At 42.5% G+C, this 19417-nt stretch overlaps 1 protein-coding gene across 39 annotated transcripts in view; it reads left to right on the top strand.

The window, feature by feature from the left end:
* The window catches only part of Kcnma1 (potassium calcium-activated channel subfamily M alpha 1), a 718079-nt gene that overhangs the window by 479462 nt on the left and 219200 nt on the right, over positions 1-19417 (top strand). For all 39 annotated transcript variants that reach the window (XM_074079264.1, XM_074079232.1, XM_074079231.1 and 36 more), the window contains 3 exons: positions 3919-3994; positions 5880-6050; positions 7542-7633. In XM_074079264.1, coding sequence (XP_073935365.1) covers positions 3919-3994; positions 5880-6050; positions 7542-7633 — 339 coding nt within the window. The remainder of the gene's footprint in view (positions 1-3918; positions 3995-5879; positions 6051-7541; positions 7634-19417) is intronic.

The raw sequence follows: 19417 nt of genomic DNA, 5'->3' as shown, positions 1-19417 counted from the left end.
AGCTTCAGCTCTCCATTGGAGACCTGGCCAATTCTTATGTTCTCTGGGAATATTTTGGATATCAGCCATTTCTCTTGTAGACTAGTGGGTTTTAATTGCAAATAATAGGATCCACCTTGGTAACAACAGGGTCCAAGAGGCAGTGGCTGACTTCAGGCATATCTGCAGCCAGGCCTTCAGATTCTTTCCTTGGGAATCTGCCTCTCTCTCCATCTCCTTCGGATTTCATTCTCAGACAGGTTTTCTTCCAGAGCAGATGGTCTACTAGAACTTGAGATTTATATTTTTTGCTTCTGTATCTGAGAAGGAGAAAGACTCTCTCCCACTCAGTTCTTGAAAAGTGTCTCTGATAGGTCCTGCCATCAGATGGTGTTCCTTCATTGCCCAGTGTTTCTTGGGCCACTATGGGGGGACTTGGTTGGCACTTTGCTTTCTGAGGTCAGAGGCCATGTGTGTATTGGGGGGCAGGGGCTGTTCTTAAGGAAAAGCTGCAGTGGAAACTGTAGGGTGGCAACAAGAAAGGTCCCTGTGGCTTGCCTGGGCTGGCTTTCCAAATGATTTAGGTGAGTAGGCTTTGGATCAAAGGTCTAGGTTCAAATGGGAACCCCACCACTCACCAACCATGTTTCCCCAGACAAACTACTTATGCTCCCACTGACTCAGTTTCCTTATCTGGTGAGTAAGGACAATGACGGTACTTGCATCAAAAGATAAATGAAAAAAAATCTGAAGAAAGTGAAGAACTCAAGACAGTGCCAAGTACATAATACGGGCTCAAAAAATATTGGCAATCATTAAAATCTTACTGCTCTAGAAATGACCAAGAAACACAGAAAGGGCATTCTATTGTTTCCCTAGCCTATGTTCTGAACCAAAAGGAAGTCCTTCCACACATCTGAAAAGGTCAGCTTTACCTACAAAACTGAAAATACTTGCTTATTCTTGTCCTGAACTATCAGAATCACCTCTAGGAAAACTGAGATGGGGATTCTTTTCATCAGTTACATAAAAAGAAAAAGAAAAAGAAAAGCTGGACTCTGGAATCATGCCTATCCTAGGACCAAAGACCTTGCCCTCCATGGAGAGGCTCCCTTCTTATCCTCTGAGGGAGCCTCATGGCCCATCCTGAATTCCTTGTCGCGTGGTAGTCCCCAGTGCAAAGGATCAGAGCTTCTTTCTCTTCTTTTGTGTGGCAGTTTAAGATGCTAGTCAATATGTCTACACAGTCTTTCTCTTCCATGGGGTGATATTTCCTGATCTTTTTAATGTCTTATGAATTGAGAGTGGAGTGAGGCGCAGCTTTGCTTTAGTGATTGTGTCAGTCAACTTTCCATCACTACAACTAAATATCTGAGATAATCAGTCTATAAAGAGAAATGGATTATTTTTGCTCACAGTTTGGGAAGTTTCATTCCATAATTAGTTAGCCCCATTGCTTTTGGATTTGTGGCAAGGCAGGACATCACAGTAGGAGCCTGTGGCAGAGCAAGACTGCTCACGTCATAGCCAAGAAGCAAAAGAAGAAAGGAGAGGGGGCTGGAGTCTCACAGTCCCCTTCAAGGGCACATGTCCCTAGTGACTTAAAATCCTACAAGGCCCTATCTCTTAAGGACTCTACTACCTCCAATAGCACAACCTAGACACCAGTCATTTAGCACCCAGGCCTTTGGGAGACATTCAAGATCCAGACTACAATAGCCATCAAGAAATGTGGTCTCAATGATGCCAGTCTGTGACTGTGGTGTGAGAGTGTAGTGGCTGAGAATTCAGACTCTGGAACCAAACTGAGTTCACATTCCAATTCTGTAGATTCAAGGATGAGCAGGGTTGTTTCAGGGATTGAGTTAGTATACATAAAGCACTAGAGCAGTGGTGGATCTGGTGAGCATTGCATCCAAACTGTAAAAGTGTCAGCTGTTAAGGTCACTGTGATCTTAAACTCTTAGAATGCAGATAATTGGTTCTCCATGAAAAAGAGGTGGGCAGGGAGAGGGCAGCCATAACAGGAATGGATTGACTAATGGGCTAGCATCCCTAGAGGCAGTATTAGGTTCCTACTGGGAGAAAGAAAGAGTTAGAAAATAGAGTTCTTTTCTGCAAGATACATCAAGGAACGCAAGTGCCAAATAATGATCTAAATTTGCAGAATTCTTTACAACCATAGGATTAATTACCAGTGAATGGCTGGAGGTATGAGCCTGGAGAAGAAGTCACTCTGCCTTTATTTAAGGCGGAGGTGGGGACTGAATTAGGTGTTGAGGATTGGAAAATACATAGATAGATGGGCAAAGCTTTCTAGTTCAGTATTGGAGTCAGTGTAGAAGTCTTAAGTAGGTTTGTGATTACAGTGTCAGAAGTTTATTGGAAGAGTTGTGGTCAAAGAGTTTGGAACTTCATGGAGTATTGAGAATGGAATGGTGGCATTTAGACATCACATGTTAGTCCACCAGAAGCCTTTGGACAATGAAGTGACCTGCTGAGAGCAGCGTTCAGGAGCTATCCCCTAGTGGGGATGAGCAGGATGAAACAGAAGACATAAGCTTACTCAGCACAAATTCACAGAGGCCCTACTGTGTGCCAAGGATCCATTGCTTCTGGGATCCAAAGAGAAAAGGCCCTTGATCTCATGGAGCTTGAAATTCAGTGAATTCTAGGTGAATCATTCTGGAAACACAAGTGGATACTAAAACTATTGGAAGATTGTTGGGAAGCAGGCTCTTCATGTGATCTAGAGTCTCACCTTAAGATGCTGTATTAACTATAAAAGGAAATGGGTGCCCTATGTTGGAGAACTCTAGTGTTCTCATCTTATCCAAGTGAGTGTACCTAGCATCATTGAGTTAGGATTTCTGGATGTGAAACCACCCCATCAGAGACTCTTAACGGAAATATTTAGACAAGATCTAATCTTGAAAAAACAACCAGACAAGTCCAGAATCTGGGACATTCTTTAAGACAGCCTGGGTTCACACAAAATTAAATGTCATTAAAAGCAAAAAGAAAAGAGTACGGGTGGATGTTACTTGTTGATTGAAAAGGCTAAAGTAGGGATTGGAATACTATAGTTCATGGGCTAATCCAGCCTGCTGCCTGTCTTTGTGAAGTTTTATTGAAACATAGGTATTTCTATTCTATCATAGATTGTCTACAGCTGTTTTCAAATTACGATTGCAGAGCTGAGCAGTTGCAGCAAAGACTGCATTGGCTCTGAGCCTTAAAATGCTTACTAACTCCCTATACAGAACAAGTTTCCTCACCTCTGGATTAAAGTCACATAGCAGCCAAATGCAGTGCAGGAACCTTGATTAGTTCCTGGATCAGGGGAAAATGAGGAAAGTATCAATAAACATAATTTTAGGGCAACTGGAGACATTTAAATAAGGATTGCATGTTAGATTAGGTTACTGAATTCATGTTAACTTTCTTAGATGTGGCACTGGTATTCTTACATTACACTTTATACTTCTTTTTAGTTGTTTAGAGGTTGTGTTGTGATGTCTACAACTTAGTGTAAATGGTTCAGCTAAAAAATGAAAGGAGAGAAAAAAAGAGAAGAAGAATATGTAGAGATAAAACAGATATGGCAAAATTCTAATATTTGGTCAATTTAAGTGAAGGACATTCAAGTGTTAATTACCCTGTTCTTCCCATTTCTCTGTAGATTTGAAGAGTTTTTTAAATAAACATGTAAGTTTTAACAAAATTCAAGGAGGTTCGTTGAGGGACCACTGAGCACTCGAGCTGTAATTTTCCTACAGGTCATGTGTGACCCTTATATGTCTCCATCAAGGAGTTCTTTCCTTGATGGTGAACACAGCCTGCCTCTCCCCAAGGAGGGCGCTGTGACACTGACAGGTGGCTCCTACAGGGTCTTCCCTTTGTAACTTGGGGACTCTGCTTGTTGTCTCTTTTGCACAGCAATTCCATCAAGCTGGTGAATCTGCTGTCCATATTTATCAGCACATGGCTGACCGCAGCTGGGTTCATCCACTTGGTAAGTACTCTTGAAGACTGCTCAGCTCTGGCTGGAACAAGCCCTTGCTGAATCACTTTATTACCTGAAATTGTTCTCGCTGGAGAGAAACTTCAGCTTAGTTGTAGACAGGAAAGGGGGAAGCAAACGCACAGTTATCTGGATTTCAAACCCTTTTACCCCAGAATATCTCCAAATGGTGAGTAATGTTTGTATTGTTCGCCTGCATTTTTCAGTTCACCAGTATTGCTTGGGAGGTTTCATTTGGTCTGCAGTAACTGCCGAAAGCCACAAGATGGCAGTGCTTCCACAGCAAACGCCCAGAAAAGGTCTGGGTACAAGGCTGAAAGTTCGACCCACATCTCTTTGTAAACAACAAATTCAAATCCCTCAATTTCTCTCCACTTCCCTCTTACAAAAAGCTGCCTTTGATTTTTTTTTTTGCCTGATTACTTGTCAAGTTATTTCGTACCTCAAAAAAATGTTAATTCTTTTATATTAATGACTCTTTGAAAGCCTTCTATTTTTAAGTCAAGCTCTTCTCACCTCCCCAAGGCATGTTCCCCCCCTGCTTTTAGAGGGCATAGCTATTATTGGAAGCATGGTTTTATACAAACATAGTCTGCTAGAATTGGAAGGGGCCTCATCAAACTCTGAAACTTTGAATAAAGATGACCTTCCTCCCAGGAGCCTCTCCCCAGATATGCGGACGTCACCCAACTCTTTATGCTGACAGGAATCTTGTCCATACTGACTCTTCATCACAGAAGATACTGTGTTCAAGAAGACAGTGACCCATCTTACTGTTATGTGAGGTGCTTTCTGGTTCACCAGGAAGCCTCCTTGAAAACTGCATGTAGAGGACAAACTGGTTTCTGAAAAAAGCCAGGTCCTGGGAATATTCTGCAGAGGCAGAACAGCAAACTGGCTGTCCCTGTAGGCCATGCAGGGGGCCACAAGTATTGGCTTCTGGTACTATGAGGCTGAGATCGGGGTAGAAATGGTCTCGTCATCATTCACTATCTTCTTAGAGTAGCTAAAGTACCTCTCAGGTAGATGAAATTTGATGGGAGACAGGACAGTGTTCTATAATGTTTGCAGCAGTGGTGGACAATCTGTAGCACTGGACCCAAGCTCCCCTACCATGTCAACTCTTTGCCCCTTACTGATTTCCAGGTACTAATGAATAGTTGGTAGAACTGTACGGCACACAAGGAACTGTATGGCTCAAAAAACTGAAAGAATTTACTCTCTGTCCCTGCACAGAAAATGTTTGCAGGCCTTTGGTCTAAAGGCTTGTATGAATGCAATTTGTTCCCATAAATTCACTCTTTTTCCTCCAGGGAAAATTCCCAAGAGTTCTGAAAGGCAGAACCAAGCTTGACATTCTACAGAGGAGACAGAGTAGGATCAAATTCAAAGATAGGGTTTGGTATTCAGGCAGAAGATCAGTAGGGCCCACTGGGTGTCTTGTTGATCAAAATGATGAAAGGAGGTGCCCTTTGTGGAGGGTGTAGGATTTCTGCAGGAGAGTAAGAGCCAGTCCCCTAGAGACTTAGCAAGAACCCATAGGGAAAGAAGGTCAGGGAAGGACTCACTAGCTCCTTCCTTGAACAGAGTGCTGAGGTGAGGCCAGAGGCAAAGTCCTGTTTCAGCTGGTGTCAGACTTTCTAGTTTTGTTTCTTCCTCTCTATGCTCAAGTCAGCCCCATGGGCACTTCCTGTTGCTGTGCCTCCTCTTCTCATGCCTGCTCAGGGGTTCTGAGCTACTGTGCACAGAAGTCAGCCCAGGGAACTGAGCATCCTGTGCTGAGAGTAACAAGACTCAGCAAGCAGCCTGCCAGTACGCCATTGTATCTGCAGTGTATATGTGTGTGATGTGTTTCTTTTCTCTCCTCTTACTTTAGGTGGAGAATTCAGGGGACCCATGGGAAAATTTCCAAAACAACCAGGCTCTTACATACTGGGAATGTGTCTACTTACTCATGGTCACAATGTCCACTGTTGGTTACGGAGATGTTTATGCAAAAACCACACTTGGGCGCCTCTTCATGGTCTTCTTCATCCTCGGGGGACTGGTAAAAACTCTTTATTATCATGCTCATAATTATGGTCATTAATATTTCTAGTATGCATTTCCTTAAGGCTCTGTATTTTTATAGTGTGTTTCTGCACTAGAAGCAAATGATTGTCTTAGTGCTGTGATCAGGCTAAGTAAATCCAAACATGACGAAGACTGCTATGCATATTTCCTTAGTGTTACCCTTATGCCTTACACCCAGGCATATTATCCTGGGGACATCCATGTAGCCAGGAGCAAACCTAACTGCCTTAAGAAAGGGATTCCACTAATAAGTAGGAGTGTCTGTCCAATAGTGATGGAGTTCAACATCTGATATTCTACAGGGACAGTTGTGTTGTGTCACCTGACCCTGGTAGCTGCTGTCCATAGTCTGTAGACAGTTTGCGGTTTCAAGAGCTCCCTGTTGCCTTATGCTCCTCCCCAAACTTCCAACAAACACTGTGGCTGGTGCCCACCCCAAAGAGAAGGGTCTCCATTCAGAGGACGGAGAGTGCATTGGACTTGTCCAAACACCACCATGAGGAGAGGGTGGTTTTGTCAGTAGCCCATTCTGTTCTGCATTGACACACGGGATATTTTCCCTTCCCTTTTAAAGTCAGAAAGCTTCAGAGTGTGCTGTAGAATCTATGCAACTCCTTATGTGGCACTCAAGCATCTTTCCATTTTGATGTCATTCCTTGCTGTGTATGAGGTGAGGCCTTAAAATCCTAATTCACACACAGCTTTCATGCATGTGTACTGCACACACATTTATATGAAGTCATGCATACACATCTCTCTGTCTTGTATGCATAGGACGTATGCATTTCCAAAAATGTATATAAATGTGCGTGTGTGTACATTAACTGAAGCACTTCTGTAGCATTTATTTGGTCCCAGGAGATGAAGAGAGCTGTTTATCCAGCCACAGGAAGCTGTTTGTTGGACAAAACATGGCAGATTTGTGTTTCTCTTTGCTATTCTTTTCCCCTTATATAATTTCCTAAATTTACCTTTTGTGCTTTTTAGTAATTTTTTAAGTGGAAAAGTTTATTTATTTTTTAATCTACTTTTAGTGTATATGGTCTTCAATCACTCATAAAAGTATTGATTCTTCTCTGAATGCTAATTAGAAAGAAAGGTCTTCTCTCACAATGTATGTGTTTCTGTGTGTGTATGTGTGTCATTTCACACAACCCTTTTACCTATTTTTCTCCAAGAGGAAGAGATAGATGACAGCTTATTTATTCTTGTCTTTTTTGTATTTTTCTCCACTGTGATTTTTCTTCCAGCTGTCTAGGTTGGCTAATGTTTGTTTTGTCCTGTGTATCTTCAGGAACTTGCCCTTTTTGTCCTTTTTATATTTTATTATTCAGCGAATTAATAAATACCTTCACAGGTCTAATCCTTTTGTGTTTTCAGATCTTAGTTCCCCCTTCTGAAAAGGTCACCCCTTTCTTTGGCCTGTCTTTTTAGTCTCTTCTTCTGTCTCCCCTCTTCTCCTCAGGCCATGTTTGCAAGCTACGTCCCTGAAATCATAGAGTTAATAGGAAACCGCAAGAAATACGGGGGCTCCTATAGTGCGGTTAGTGGAAGAAAGTAAGTATGCCAAGAGGTTTTGCTGCCTCCACTGTGGTACAGTCCTCTCTGCATGCTTTTTTTTTTTTTTTTTTGGCTCTTGTTTCTTTGTTTCATGCATGTAGGCAATGTTTGCCCGCTACGTGCCCGAAATTGCTGCTCTCATCCTGAACCGGAATAAATTCGGCGGGACTTTTAACAAACATGGAGGCAGAAAGTAAGTCAGTTGCACCAGAGAAGATGTGGTTGAGTGGCTTTCAAGAGTCCCTGGGGCAATGACATTGAATCCTGCCCCTCCCCAGTCCACCCGAGTGCCTCTGTGAGGAAAGGCCCATATTCTGCAAGGGGTGTCAGAGGTGTTAACCTAGGAAGTTGTAACTCTTGCACCAAACTCCCTAGGCCTTGTTGCCACTCACAGGTTCAAGAGTAGATTTATCTTGAAGGGGTCTCTATATAACTTGAGCCTAATACATGGACCAAGTCCATTCATTCTTTGCATTACCCGTCTGTGTGATTAAATTTGGTTCCTCCAACTACGGTGATGCCATCGTCCTGCGGTTGTTTATTTGTAGCAGTAATGGGAGATGAAATTACAATACAAAAGGCAAGAACAGGTCACCTTGCCCATTTACAAATCTGGTGGCCACCAGAAACTAGTTCTCCTCTGCAGCCAGGAAGTCCCAGCCTTGTCTTCAGAGGACACATTGCTCTGTGGAGATTCCTTCTCGGCAGGAAATATATTTTTGGTGTTGGGCCACTACAAGTGACTCCTGATGACTTTTCTTTGACTTTTGAGGCAGGAGTACCTCAATTTGTACTCAGGTCACTTTATCAATATCAATGTCAATGCATAGGTCCAAGGTCAACTGGAAGTTCTGCTCTTGTGCTAATGGCAGGACTGTACCATCTCCATCTCCTGCCTCATTTCAACAGAACAATGTTGAGGGGAGGTGAGGCTGGCAGCAACCATCTTTGATTTTTTTTTTTAAGGCTTTTGGGGAGTACTTAGCTTTGTTTCTTATGTCAGGATATAACATATACTGAATAACGTGCACATTCTTAGTCCACAGCTCAAGGAATTTGCACCAATGTGCATACACACCAGACACTAGCTTGTAGATAAACACCAGAGACTAGCATCCTAGCCTCCAGGTCACAAGAGGGAAAATTTCCATCGCTCATGCCTCTTCCCAGTCATGGAGGTTCTTATCATGGAATTGTTTTGTTTTGTTTCCTTCTCATTTGTTGTCGAATTATTAGCTTATTTCATGTTTACAAAAACTAAAATCCGTCCAGTAGATCATATTTCCTTCCATGGCAGCCCCTCCTCTGTTGACAGTTGGCCATGTTGGATGGAGTGAAATCCCCTTTCTGTTCATGATTCCAATGTATCCTGAGCTCAGGTGTCCAGTCCTCTGTTCAGAAAATGAGGAGGTGGAAAAAAGGGCTCATTTCCTTGAACTACCCACAGGACACCAGTTTCCTTCAAAGGCACAAAGGACAAGGGGGAGAGGAGGCCAGTTGGCATCTCTCAGTAGGGACAGCACATCCCTCCATCTTCTCTCTAATGGACCCCTCCTCTCCCTATTATCTTAACAGCCCTGGATGAGGTTAGAATCAAGCTGTTCTGATTTCTGGGCCATTGGTTGGATCCAAAAGGCCAAATAAGTCCAGAGATTCCCCTTGGTCATTTATCTCATGCCAAGAGGAAAACAGCTTCTCAATTCAGTTTGCCTTTAAGATGTGGACAGGTCTCCATAAAGCAGAGAATCCGAGGGTCGGGGCTCTCTTTATGACCTCCCCATCCCTTTGTCGCAGCCAGCATTTCCTTATCACTGCCCCCAAGAAGTCAATAAAATCAAATTGCTCTGAAATCTAGGTTGAAAATATTTCTTAACTCTCATTCCAGGTGAAAACCTCCAAAATGGTGTTCCTTTCCTGGTCCAATGTGGGTGGGCTGGTGGCTGGCAGCTTTTGTTGATGGGTGGCCCAAATGAGGCCTTGCGACCGACACTGGCTTGCCCCTGGTCTGATACCATTAGTCTCTTTCCCTGGCATTTCCACTCAAACCCCCACCTGCTGACTTCACATCACAGACTTCCTGTAGCTTTGTTCTGGCTCTGTAATCTTTTATCACCACTTTTAGCCTGGTTTCTTTCTCCCTCTCTTTTTTTCCCTTCTTCCTTTATGAAAATGCACTTTGCTTTTAATGTTCTCTTTGGGTCTCCAATGTCCCCCGACCTTAGGGACAGAGTCCCTCCTGTCATCAAGCCAGGACTGTTCACTTTACTTTACGCATTGTTTCCTGGTTCAAAAGCTAATTACTAAGTAGTTTAAAGAAGCCCTTTGGTCACTTAGATCTTTCATCAGAAAATATAAGCTTGGGAAAGGAATGGTAATAAAGGGCCATTAGCACCCTTTGTTTGATGTTGTTTTTCCAGTCAGTAGAACAAGATTGATGAAATGTTATGTTTGGCCAAAATTTGAGTTTTCATTTGGAATTCAGTGTTGAGAGAATGGGCTGTCAGAATCAATAAGTTTTCTTTCGCTTGGGATATGGGCATGTGGTAGTAATTAGCAATATAAGGTCTTTAGTTGAGCAACCAAGCATGGATTCTGGCAGCAAACATAATGAGAAACTACAGTTGTTCTATTTCTAATGTCAAAAAGTTTCCAGATAAAATTAAATGCATTTGCAAAAGGAAAGCAGCTAAACTTTATTGAAAGATAGAGTTCAGACTCTTAAAATAGCATGCAGCACTCCAAGATTTATGTATGCAAAAACGTATATGCTATATCCATGGGCACACATACATACACTTTACTCTCCAGGATTGAGTCAAATGAATACCCAGAAAGCAATTAAAACATATACATAGTTAAAGGATTTGTTTATGCGTACATATTTTAATTCAAAAGTAACAATACATTAGCTTGTTAGAGAACTCAAGGTAACTCATGATCCAGAACTATAGAGACAAAAAACTTTGAAATTCAAAGATTATATAAAGTTAAAAAAAAAAAAAAAAGGCGGAGAAACTCAGAGCTTGTTTATACAACACCCACATTCAGGATATTGGAGAATATGAAGATTTCATTGGCACTTCATTTCCACTTTTAATCAAATGTGTTTGGTATAATGTAAATACTTCATGTAGCATCTCTAAAACATCCTCACCATCCACACAGAATCAAGGGCCTAGTGTGGCTTACTCTAGCATTTTCATTACCTGTTATAGGACATCCATACACAACTGTCGGTGGGAGCACACATGCATGCGTGGATGTGTGTGAGCTGTCATGTATTCTATCCTACTATGATGTATTAGGGCTTCTAAGAGTAGGAAGTTGGATGTCAACAATGAATGGTTCAGTAAATGTCCAAAGCAGGCAATTTCTCCATGTCAGGCTTACTGAAGACAATTAGGCTCTTGAGCTGAGACCATCCTTGGGAGCAACCCTCCTGCAGCCCATCCCTCTGTCTCTTCCCCTTTCCTTCATATAAGGCCAAAGCTTCTCAGAGGTGGGGGAAGCACAGGGGGTGCTGAGGCTCCCATGGCCTTTAGATCCCCAGTTCACTCTCCTTCCTCTCACAGCCCCTCACAGTTTCCCCAGGGGTTTCCTCTCTGAGTGTGATTCATTCCACTCCTGGTTAGTTTATGAGAACTGACAAGATCGTGATCTGAGTTCACATGGCCAAAAGCCATGGAAAATAATTGGCCACAGAGAGGAATCCATCAGCTGTAACCCCCCTGGATAGAGCTGGCCCAGCTGTGGAGCCATCCAGGACTTGTGTTTCCCATGATGGGGCTTTGCAAGCCCCAAACTGTGGCAGTCCTAGGCCAGGTATTTGGGATAGAGAAAATGAGATGAGTATGGAGTGGTCTACTGATTTTTGGTAGCCAAATGCTGAGAGGATTCCCAGAAAGGAATGAGAATAAAAAACAAGAAATAGTCATAGGAGGACATACAAGGACAGGGAAGTGAATGTAGTTAACATGGAGGAAAGGGCACCAGGATGAGGATGTCACATCTTCAATCAGGTTTGGGGAACAGTTATCAAGACCAACCCAATTCAAGATAGCCATCTGTGAAGCTTAAATGTTATGTGTTGACCATATGCAAATACTATATTTTATGTAAGGGAGTTGAACATCAGCAGAGTTTGGTATCTGTGGGGGTACTGGATCCAATCCCCTGGGGATGCAAAGGGATGACTAATGCACTGAGCAGTGCTAACTGTCCCATGAGGACAGCACCTCCAGCATATCCTCCTAGTTTCTTATTATTGGGTCCTTACTTAGCTGTGCATTTCCTCTGATCAGAAATAAGCTGTTCATCTCACTCACCTCCTTTCTATCTTTCTGAGATCATGTTCTGTTTCCTCTTGCTGGATATCTTGCATGAACATGAAATTCCACTCCTTGTTTTCTCCACTGTGGTTCTAGACCAATTTTTAAATGATTTGGAATTATAAAGGCTCTGCTGTGCCAGACATGATTATTTCTTTACAAAGACCCATTTAATCTATCCCCCCACAGTCCATCCCTGCCTTAAAGAGAATTAACGTGAGTCATGCCGTCATGTTCATCCGTTCCACATGTGTTTATTGAGTGCTTGCTCCATGCCAGGTACTGGGGACAGATGGATTCCTAAACACTCATACAAACCTCCAAATATGCCACAGCTCCCTCTCTCTCTCTCTCTGTCTCTCTCTCTCCATGTTATTTGGCCACCTAAGTGTTTGGAGAGTTCAGTCTCAGAGCTTATTTAAACCTCTCCTGGTTCTCAGAGGCGAGAGTCTTCTTCCAACGCCATTTCTATGTCTGCTCTTTCTGAGAAGGCCTGGCCTCCAGCACTGAAATTATTTGGGGTGATTCATGGGGTGTTGACTTGGCCTGATAGCTTGGGCCTCCTTTTCCTTCCTGTTTACGTGTATCTCCGGCAACACTCACTCCCATTTCTCCGCCGGCTGCAAGGAGGACTGCTCTTGTGAAGGATGTTTCCTATAAGATGTCATTTACAATTTCTCTATCTCAGACATCACTCTGGTTGAAATGTGACCGAAGCTTTGCATTTTACACAATCTTTGATCCCTTGTCAAGTAACGCCATTCAGTTCCCTTGTCTCGTGGTCCACGTGACTCCCCAGCAATGTCTTCGGATTCCTAGATTTTAAAAGCCATAAATTAGCAAATCATCAACATATCACCAGGAAAGATCATCTGGTAGCGATTCTAGTCAGAAGGAAACATGGGCCCCAATAACTGATCTTCACAAAGATATGAAGAACTGTGGACAGACAGATACAGTAAATAGAAAGACAAATAGATAATTCAAGTTGACAGACCATCTTGGACTGATTAGCCATTCTGCTTTGATTACCATTAAACTTTTTGGGAACTGCTAAAAAATGAGATTGCCCTAATACTTTGGGAAAATGACCCCTTGACTACTTCTGAAATTCAGTACTGTGAGGCAGATACCAAAAAGCACTTGTCGTTAGATGGGGTATTCTTTTCCAACGACAGGGGTCTTGGTGGGTGTGGATGTGGGTATTTATTTCTTGGCATCTCTGGATTCTTCTAAGCCACATCTTCAGTCCCTTTCAAACTTGAAGCTCTATTAAAAGAGACTTGGATGCATATTAAATCAATTTCTTGATCACGCTGATGGAATGAAGACTTGCCCCTCCGCCCCACATTCCTGCTGTCTCTCTTCCCTTCCACACACTTATCAAAATGTTCCAGCTATTGTTCTGAAAACAAGAATAGAAATGTAGGTGGGAGATGAACTGTGTACCTAAAAAAAAAAAAAAAGTCATATTTAAGCCTAGACGTTTGCTCTCAAATATTCTTTCTTCCATTACAAAAAAAATTTCTGATTATGACTTTTCTAGTTATAATCCCTGAGATTGTTTCTGCTCAGCCTTATATTTGACGGATTGAGTCCTTGCTGGGTAGATTTAGAATCTCAGGAAAAAAATGCAAGCATCCGAGACTAAGTTGCACCGTGTTTTCTGTCTTCCTGCTCTGTCATTCATTCTGATAGAAGTCTTTCCAGCACTGTGACAAGCAGTTCCTCTTAGATTTGGGGTCCATCCCACTGTTGCTGTCATCGTACTCTGAAAATAAACCAGGAAACTTCCTTACCAGCCAAGTCCAGTGTCTCTTTTTATTAAAATATTATAGAAGCCGATACAGCATGAAAGTCGTGGAAATCTGATTCTGTTGCTGTCAGGGTTAAGCCGCCATGTCTGGTTGTGGTGTTGCATGATGAAGCCCGCTCTCACCCCCAGAACCATAGGGATTGCTCTGAATGTGAGAACCACTTGTTAGTAAAAATAATCTCCATTTCTTCTCCCTGTACATTTCTGATAAGGAGACGTGGGGACAAATCAGAGAGATGCACGCCCATCTCTGGGAGGTTTTATGACCTTAGTCACTGATCCTAAATGCATTTGCCAGCCAGTCTACAGAACAGATTTAGGAAAATACTCATTTAAACACTTTTGCTTGATAAACAATTATTTGAACCCTTATCATGTGCTGGGCTTTATAGTTAAAAGGATGAACAAGAAAATGTGATTCTTGCTCTCCTGGAGAGTACCCAAGACTTCTGCGAATCAGAACTATCCAAGGAACCAGTGAGCTAAACAGAAACCTGGTTTTATAGGAGCATCATCCCATTGAAATGCTCTTTTGGCAGGAATTTTGTTCAATAAAACCATGAAGGTGTGAAATAATCATGAAGGTAGGATACACATTGGGGGATGCTCCTAAAGACATGCGATAATTCACATTGCTGAATATGCCCATTGGAGCAGTTTAGGACAGATGTAAAAGCAGAGTGCCTTGTGCACTTAAAAACCTATGGAGCTAATGATAGACCCAGGAAAAGAGGGGTGCAGAAGAATTTGAGAGGGTGGGGAAGCTGTTGATGCTTTCCTGAAGACTGCTTCTTTCTAGACCCCACAAATGTCCTGCTGTGGCATCTCAAGCCTCAGCAAGCCCTTGAACCTGTGACTCCCCTCAGTTCTGTGTGTGTAACAGAATTCTAGTGGAAACTGTTGAGGCTGATGCAAATACAGATGCTCCCCAATTTATGATGGAGTTATATCCCAATAAGCTCATCATAAAAAAAAAGTACTGTAGGTAGAAAATGAATCTAAGACAATAAGCCTACTGAATGTTATAGCTCAGTCCAGCCTATCCTGAACGTGCTCAGAACATTTACATCATCCAGTAGTTGGGCAAAATCATCTAACACAAAGCCTTTTTTTGACCACATTTGAATTTGAATTCAGAGCCTTTTGCCTGCTAAGAAAAGGTTTTTACCACTTGAACCACTTTTTGCTTTTTAGTTATTTTTCAGGTATGAGTCTTATATTTGCCCAGGCCAGATTTTTTTAGACTGTGATATTCTTACCTGTGCCTCCCAAATAGCTGGGGCCACTGGTGAGCACCTCCGCATCTAGCTTACTTATTGAGATGGGATCTCACTTTTTGGCTGAGCTGGCCTTGAACTACAATCCTCTTGATCTTTGCCTCCTATGTAGCTGGGATTATAGGCATGAGCCACTGTGCCTAGTCACACAAAGCCTTTTTTCTAATAACGTTTGGATTATCTCAGGTAATTTATGTCATACTATACTGAAAGTGAACAACAGAATGGTTGTATGGGTACACTTATGTACCATTATCAAGTAGAAAAATTTTAAGTGGAACCATACTAAATTGGGTATCATCTGTAGGTATGTTGAATTTACCTTGGCCATGGCTGGAGAACAAGGGGTGATGTGTCAACTTGATTGTAACTGTGTAAGGTTCAATCCCAATGTCTTGTGCTCTAGGGCCATGATGTATCACTTACTATGGTTGCTAGGGAGAGGGGTGGCATTCACTTTTCAAATCAAAACCCTCTCCACAGAAAAATAAGAACTTTTTTTGCTTGGACTCATTCTCTCTCTATTCTACTTTAATCCCTAACAGGTAAGGCAGAGCTTTGTCTGGCTTGTTTTCTTGCCTCTTACTCCCTACTTGTTTGAATGCAGTATTATCTGGTAGGAACAGACAAATTTTTGATCTAGAGCTAAGAAAGTGCTATTCATTTAAGGCCCAAGTTTCTCTGTAAGAGCAAGATGGAAGAGGTCAGGTCAAGGGTAGCCTGGCTTTTTTTTGAAATGGCCACAATCCACTGACCTCAAAATAAGAGAGTACAATGCAGAGTGAAAAGATACTAAGAAGAGACTGAGGGAAGAATCCACATAATCTGTGAGAGTTTGACAATTACAGAATTGTATACTTAAGAAGACTGTCTACTTTTTCTCTCTGGGAGGAAGGAAGAAAAGGAGGTGGAGCAAGAAAGACACCAAAGTTGGTGAAAATACTTGCATACTGGGTAACTGTGCAAATGAAATGAGAAGCTAAAGCAACAGTAAACAAATCTACCACTGAAAGTTCTTTGGTCACAGGCAATAGAAATTGATTTTTGTTGACTTAGGAAAAAAAGTCATTTTTTTCTTTGAAGGTTGGAGTACCTCATAGAATCCAGGGGACAACTGAATGGCAAGATCCATAAAAGGGCTGAAAAGAGCCAGAGATGCAGCTATGGACCCCAGGATCCCAAACTCAAGGACAGTCTTTAGGGGATTTTGCCATTAAGTTGATGCATCTCCCACTGTGGCCTTAGTGTCAGTCCCTTCAAAGTTTAAAAGCCCTCATTAGCCTCACTTGGGCATGGAGCTCTGATTAAAGATCCCAAGACTATATGTAATTAAAAGTGAGGTGCTGTTGACAGAAGGAAGTGTGTATGCTAGACAGGCAAAACCAACCCAAGGTCCCCTATGCAGAAGTTCTCAGAATTTATTAAGAGTTAAACTGAGACTCATTGTGAGCTATGAGCTACAGAAGATGTGTGGTCATTCCTCACTTATGGTTATCATGATAACCATACATACGGTCTAAATTATGGAGGCCTAATTATGATTTGCGATGGTGGAGATGCACACATGGATCCTCTAGGGTGGCTTAGGTCCCAACTATCAATGATAAAAATGTATCACCTTTGTGCAGAAAGTTCTGGTTTGGTTACTACCTCCCAGTATGCTCTCGCGGATCTATCTGCTATCTGACCTTGAGACTATTTTACAGGGGTGCCTTTGCTGCACTGTTGGGATCTATTTGCTCAGCCTTCTGCCCCCATTTAGGGAAGCAGCAAAACAGCCTGCCTCCTCCAGAATAGCTCTACTGACAGCTGGATAAGATGATTACTTTATTCTCTTCCTCACTAGGAGGGAGAATGCATTTCCTTCCTTTGTGATTAGCAAAGTACTAGAGGTGGCCAAGGGTAAGAAATTACCTTATCACTGAACATCCTCGGGTTTTTTTGTTTGTTTGTTTTTCTCCTTTCTTCCTTTCCTTTAACAGGAAATGGTTAGAGTCAGGGTTTGGGATTGTGGGCATGAGACATACTCTCCATTGTTTTGTTTTCAAATTTTGCTTCCATATACAAAAGCCTGAAATACGGGTGTAGATTTGAGGTGGTAGAAATAGCCAGTGATTCTTGCAGTTAACTAACTATTAAATTTCTTCTATGTTGACCATGGCATGGGTATCCAAGCATACTTTGTTAACCTTCCATCAGTCAATAGTCTTGAAAGTCCAGCAGATCTGGGGGCCCCTGAACTAGGTGCTGGAGTAGAGTGAAAGGGTGAGGCCAACAAGCTGGAGTTAGTCTGTTTTCTGGCATCAGTCTCCGCCACATGGATGTCCCTCCCTTGAAAGGAGGCTCTCAGTAAGGGAGAAAGTGGAGAGGTTGAGTCTGATTAGCTTGCTGCCTTTTCTGTAGTGGGATAATAATCCTGAAGGGGAAAGCTGAGGAACAGTGACTATGTGACCCTGAAGGCACGAAAGGGAAAGTTGCATTAAGATAAAGCAGCTAGAAAGGCATGGCCAGAAAGGCCCAGCCAGTGAGATGGAATGTAAAGCCCAGCTTGAGAGTCATGGAGGTACAGACCCTGAAAGGCTCTTGTCCAACTTAGGATGGAAATCATAAACTTAGACCTCTGTGTGGTTGGGTCACTGGATCTTAACCACTCTGTATGATAAAATGCTGCCTGTTCTCCTTGACAAGCACTTCTTTAAATCCATTCCCCCCATGTCAGGGGCTACTAAGTGTATGGGAGGCGCTGCAGAGAGGTGGGATGAGGAAGGGATGATTAGAAGGCCAGCAGAAAGACAGAATAGAGTCTAGCATATGTATTTGATATAAATATTATAGTTTTACAGAGACATCTAGATCAATATATGCCACATTTCATCTACCTCTTTGACAAAGTGAGCACAATGTATTCAGAGAAAGCTGTATAGGATTTTCAATTTACTCTGTATGATTTATTGTGACAGGATAGCTATGGGTTTTTTAAGTTCTTTATACTTGTTCCAGTAAAAATGGATATAGTATCTTTAAAAATAAACAGCCCAGAGCTGTGCATTTTACATTGTCTTCCTGGAGTAAGGCTCTGGTAAAGAGAGCTATAAGACCTTTCCATCCTTGCGGGACCTGATTGTGGGAAGATTTGCTTCAGTCCTCTCCTTTCTGCTTCTTGAGGGGACTGGGGGTGGTGGGGACTATAAACAGAGAAATCAGTTAGGAGGCAATTGCAGATGTCTAGACAAGATAAAATGATGGCATGAACTAGAATGGGGACAGAGAACTGGAGCCCTGTGTGAGTATTCACCAGTGGATAGTGGGTGCAGCCCCACCAGCCTCCTTAATTATGGTGACTGGCCCCAGGTCACACATCCCCCAGCCTCCTGATTCCCAGCCCAAGGTCTTTTTTCTGGCACCAAGTACTCTCTTTAGAAGGCAGCAAACAGAGGGAGTTATTCTGTCCTTGGTGTGACACTCACCTTGCACCAAATTGCTGGGCCTCAGTTTCCCCATCAAATAAATGTAAGCACTAGACTAAACATTTGCTAAGGGGATTCTGACATTAAGATATACCTGATAATGTGAAAGAGGCTTATCATGACCACACTGTCACAGTTGCCTTTTTTAAAAGCTAGTAGCTCTAAGGACCTTATAATTTGCACCAGCATATAGATTTTCATTCTCATTGAACTAAACTCATCCTCCATAATCACTGGAGCCTTCTAAAGCCCTTTCTGGTGGCTGCCCCTCTTGTCCACCTGTTATGCTTTCCACTATAAGTACATCCTAAAGGCATCCGTGGAACTGAGTTCTGAAACTAAGGTTCCATCTCACCTTGGGCTTTCCTAGCCTGCCACTGAGATGGGAGTAAAGTGACGGAGGAGAATGTGCAGGATTGCACTTGACAGATGGAGAAGAGTCAAAGGTGGGAGAAGTACCTCAATAAACATTTAGTGAAGATGAACCTGTGAGATAAGCAAGTGGCAATTTCCTGTGGACCCCTGAGAGAGTCATAAAAGTTAAGCACTGTTCTTATGTTATGAAGTCACACTCAAACACATGACACCATGGCTGCTCCACAACCCCGTATGCTACTCACTAATGCACTCCGTCTGGGAGGCTCTTCCTCAGTGCTAGGTTCCACCACCATTGCATCCTCCTTCTGCTTTTCGTCTTTTTGGTGCTTTTGGGGTTTTGAACTCAGGGTTTCATGCTTACTAGGCAGGCACTTTACCACTTGAGCCAAACCCAAGCCTTTTTCTGCTTTAGTATTTCTCAGGTAAGACCACCTATTTTTGATCTGGACTGGCCTCAGGCCATAATTCTTCTACCTATGGCCTCTCCCATAGCTGGAACCACAGGCACGCCACCA

Source organism: Castor canadensis, chromosome 7 (genome assembly GCF_047511655.1).
Source record: "Castor canadensis chromosome 7, mCasCan1.hap1v2, whole genome shotgun sequence".
NCBI lineage: Eukaryota > Metazoa > Chordata > Mammalia > Rodentia > Castoridae > Castor > Castor canadensis.
This window is presented reverse-complemented; position numbering and strand designations above follow the sequence as displayed.